This window comes from Vigna unguiculata, chromosome 9 (genome assembly GCF_037176805.1).
Source record: "Vigna unguiculata cultivar grain cowpea cultivar isolate G323 ecotype 2 chromosome 9, ASM3717680v1, whole genome shotgun sequence".
Classification (NCBI taxonomy): Eukaryota; Viridiplantae; Streptophyta; class Magnoliopsida; order Fabales; family Fabaceae; genus Vigna; species Vigna unguiculata.
This window is the reverse complement of record NC_140800.1, coordinates 41,809,022-41,812,861: the sequence shown is the minus strand read 5'-3', so window position 1 is coordinate 41,812,861 and position 3,840 is coordinate 41,809,022. Positions and strand designations below refer to the sequence as shown.

The 3,840-nt window shown below is 30.3% G+C and overlaps 1 protein-coding gene across 1 annotated transcript; it reads left to right on the top strand.

Moving 5' to 3' along the window:
* The first annotated feature begins 1,412 nt into the window (after positions 1–1,412).
* On the top strand, positions 1,413–2,574 carry LOC114164323 (uncharacterized). The gene has a single exon (XM_028048958.2). It carries the CDS (start codon positions 1,589–1,591, stop codon positions 2,108–2,110), a length of 522 nt encoding a protein of 173 aa, XP_027904759.1. The 5' UTR covers positions 1,413–1,588; the 3' UTR covers positions 2,111–2,574.
* Positions 2,575–3,840: the final 1,266 nt, after the last annotated feature.

Here is a 3,840-nt window from a genome sequence, read left to right as displayed (position 1 = left end):
CTTCTAATTGGATCTGATGCCAGTTTTAATTTTATACTTAAATCCATGTATAGATCGTGTATCCATAGTTTTTTTTTTTTTAATTTAAATTTCTTATCCAACAATCGTTTGAACCCACTTTAATCCAAATATGTTTATCCAAATAATTTAAATCCGTACAAATTGATTTGCACACCTAATTTTATTTTTAGATATAGTAGTTTCGAATAAGTGGAATTTTTTTCTCATGACCATCAAAATGAATCTCCTACATCGTAATTTGTGTGTTTGGAATGGTGAAGATTTGAAAGAAAGTAAGTAAATGAAATAGTATTGTTTGAATTAAGGAAAATATCATAAAATTTAAGAAAAAATGAGATGAAAATTTGTGAATTTTTATATATGATTTGATAGGTATGATAGATTAAAAAAATATTAAAAAATAAAATTATAAAATTATAATTTTATTCTTAAAAATAAATACGATATAAATTTAAATTTAAATAATAAAAATTATACTAAAATAAATTTCAAGTTATTAAAAGTGACAAATTCTGAATTCAACTTTTTACAATTTATCTTTAAAATTTTCAATTCAAATGTATTTTTTTATGTATTTCAAATTTTAATTGGAAGGTGGGTTAAAATCTTATAATAGTTTATAGAATAGTCATTTCAAAATATATTTAAAAAATAAAATTATATTTTAATTATATAATTTAAAATATCTTTTTAAATACATTATGAATTGTGTATTTGAGAATATATAATTTTTAATATAAATTTTGATTATAAATATACTTCTAAATCCGGAATTATATTCCAAATTGTTTCAATTCATATAGATAAATAAAAATCAATCCAACCCGAGTGCGTCATATATAGAAATTTTTTAATTTAGAAAATAATCTTTAATAAAATTTCTGATATGTTTTAATCATCTTAAATATTACTTTTTAAGGAAGAAACTGATAGAAACAAGGTAGCTTGGGGCCCAATCCAAGGAAACCACCGGCCACCTTAAACCGACGTCGGTTACCTCACGTTGCATCACTACAGTCTCTGTTACCCTCTCATCGTCTGCCACGTGTACCACGTTCTGTAACACAAATTAAACAATATTTAAACATTAGGAAAAACATACGCGTCGATTAATATCCCTCTTTTATTTTTTTCTAATTTTACACCCTCAACCCGATGCGTGGATGCGTTTGGAATACCCAGAAAAGGTTAATTATTATTTTTTATTTGAACATGTCTTCCTTGACCTCCCAAATCCCCAACCCAATCCGCACGCGCCATACAAGCAAATAAAGAATACCGCGTCCATGACTCAACAAAAATACGTGGCTCCAACGCTGCACGGGGGAGAGTGAGGGTGTTTCTATAATAACTTCAAAGCACCACTCTTCTTCTTTTCCACTTCTAACCCTAAGCCGCCTCCGCTTAAATAAAAACCTTTTACCCTCTCATCTCTTCACTCGTTCAATTTTCAACTACTCTCTTCTTCTTTCTTCTTCAATCTTCTCCCATCTGTATTCTTATCTTCTCCCTTGACCGTTCATTTTCTTCTGCAAGAAATCTTGCTTCGGTTCAATTGTTCTTCCAGATGGACGTTGCAGTTCTTCATCCACAGGATTTTCTCGCAAACAAACCACCGAACCACTACCAAGCCATAGCCCCAAACTTTTCCAACATGAAACTCCCTAACCCTAACCCTAAGTTCCAGCGGAGTTCCCGAAGCCGCAAGAAGCGGGCCGATCCAGTCCCACGAGACGCCCGTGGCCCGGCCCAACCCGCCAGGCCTCAGAAACACCAGCCGCAGAAGCTCGTCATGGGCCAGGTCAAAATCCTCAAAAGAGGCGAGCTACTTTCTCAAACGACGCCGGATCTACAACCGCCGACGGAAACCGTCGAGAAGGAGGTAACTACCGAGACGAAGATCATGGAGAAAAGCTTGACTTCACCTTCGACGGAGAAAGTGGAGGGCTTGTATGCGGGTTACTCGTTGATGGTAACGTCGCCGCCCCCAAACTCCGTTCCGTTACCAATTTTTATCACTAAGAAGTTCGCGGCCACGAACTGCGCCACGAGTGACTTACGGAAAATTTTACGACTTGATTTTCCTTAACCTGCTATGAATGAACGAAAATTTGGATGGAGGTTGTTGATGATTAGAGTGATATGGTGCTCGATCTACTCTTATTTTTTCAGCGGGTGGATCGAGTTCGAAGAATCTCTGATTGTGTAGCACTTTCTTCAGGTTGCATACATGTTTATAGTGTGATTTGGTTTAACCTTGCTTCTCTTAGAACCTTTGCTTTGTTATACTGATTCCTAGGTGGTTTTAATTTGGGGAGAGGCTTCTGTGTATCTGTGTAATGCTTTGTAGGTATTTAGGATATATTAGCATCCCCTATTTTGCTTTATTTTTTCTTCAGTTGTTGTAGTTAAGTTTTATGTTGGTGTCATCGTGTCTGTTTAGCCTCATTCAGTATATGGTTCTGCGTCATTGTTTTAGTTATGCTCTACTCTAATCTTTTGTATGAAATAATTTAAAATTCAATTAAGTCAATATTAATTTAGGATATAGAAGCATCCACGAGTTTTTTTTTTCTTTAACATTTGTAATTTATGTTTATTCCGATGTCACGTTTCGCCTCCTCACAGGCTATAATACGAGGGAAACTAGTATATGATTCTGGGTCATTGTTTTAGTTATGATTCTGGGTCATTGTTTTAGTTATGTTCGACCCCAATACAAAAGGTAATCGGAATCGCCGTGATTATTAGAAGTAAGCATCAAGATTTAAATTAATTTTGAATTGTGCACTATTTTATTAGGTTAAATTTGATTAAATTTGCAATTCAAATTGGTTAAAAATATTTTATGTCATTTAATTTGATTAAATTTGCAATTCAAATTGGTTAAAAATATTTTATATCATTCAAGAATCTTAGGAGATGAATTCTTTTATGAGAGTAATAATTTATAATTTTTTATTTTAATATACTTTAATATATTTATTTTTAAATTTAAATTTACAGGATAATAATTATATATTTATTAATTTTTGTACAACTATTAATATACACATATATATTCGAGATCATACTTTATCATTATAAAGTAATTTTTAAAAGTTTAATTAAATTTTAAATCTCCTAAATTTTTATTCTTTTTATGTTTTTCTCTTGGCCACTTTTCGTCTTGTTTTCTTCTCATTTTTCAAATGAATATTTAAACTCTTTAGAAATATTTATCTGCAAATCATCTTTAGAAATATTTTATCTGCAAATCATTTTGATGAAAAATTTTATATTGACTAGATATAGATATAAGAAAATGAATTCATATATCCGTCTTGTATTCAATAGATATAAATATAAGAAAACGGATTTACATATTCTCGTATTCATCCTCGCGAAGCATTAATTATAAAAATGATGTCTATATTTTAGATTAAGTATAATAACTTTTAAATAATTTATACATTTGACTACTTTTAATTGAAATATTATTCAAAAAACTAGATTTAATATGCCTAAGAAACGAGTAATGTTTTTTGTGTGTACCTTTTATGTATTTTTTATCTTAATAGATAATTATTATATTAGGATATATTTAAATATTATATTAAATGATAAGGTTAAATATGTTTTGGTCATTCGTTTTAGTGAAATTTAGAATTAGTCTCTCTTCAAAACTTTTGATCAATTTAGTATTTCATCTTTAGAAATATGTGAATTCAGTCTTTTTAATCAAATTTTGTTAAGTTTAGTTTATGTTTCAAACAAGTTTTATGGTAATATTTGAGTTAACATTAAAGAGAAAATGTGTCAAATGGGACTAAATTGCTC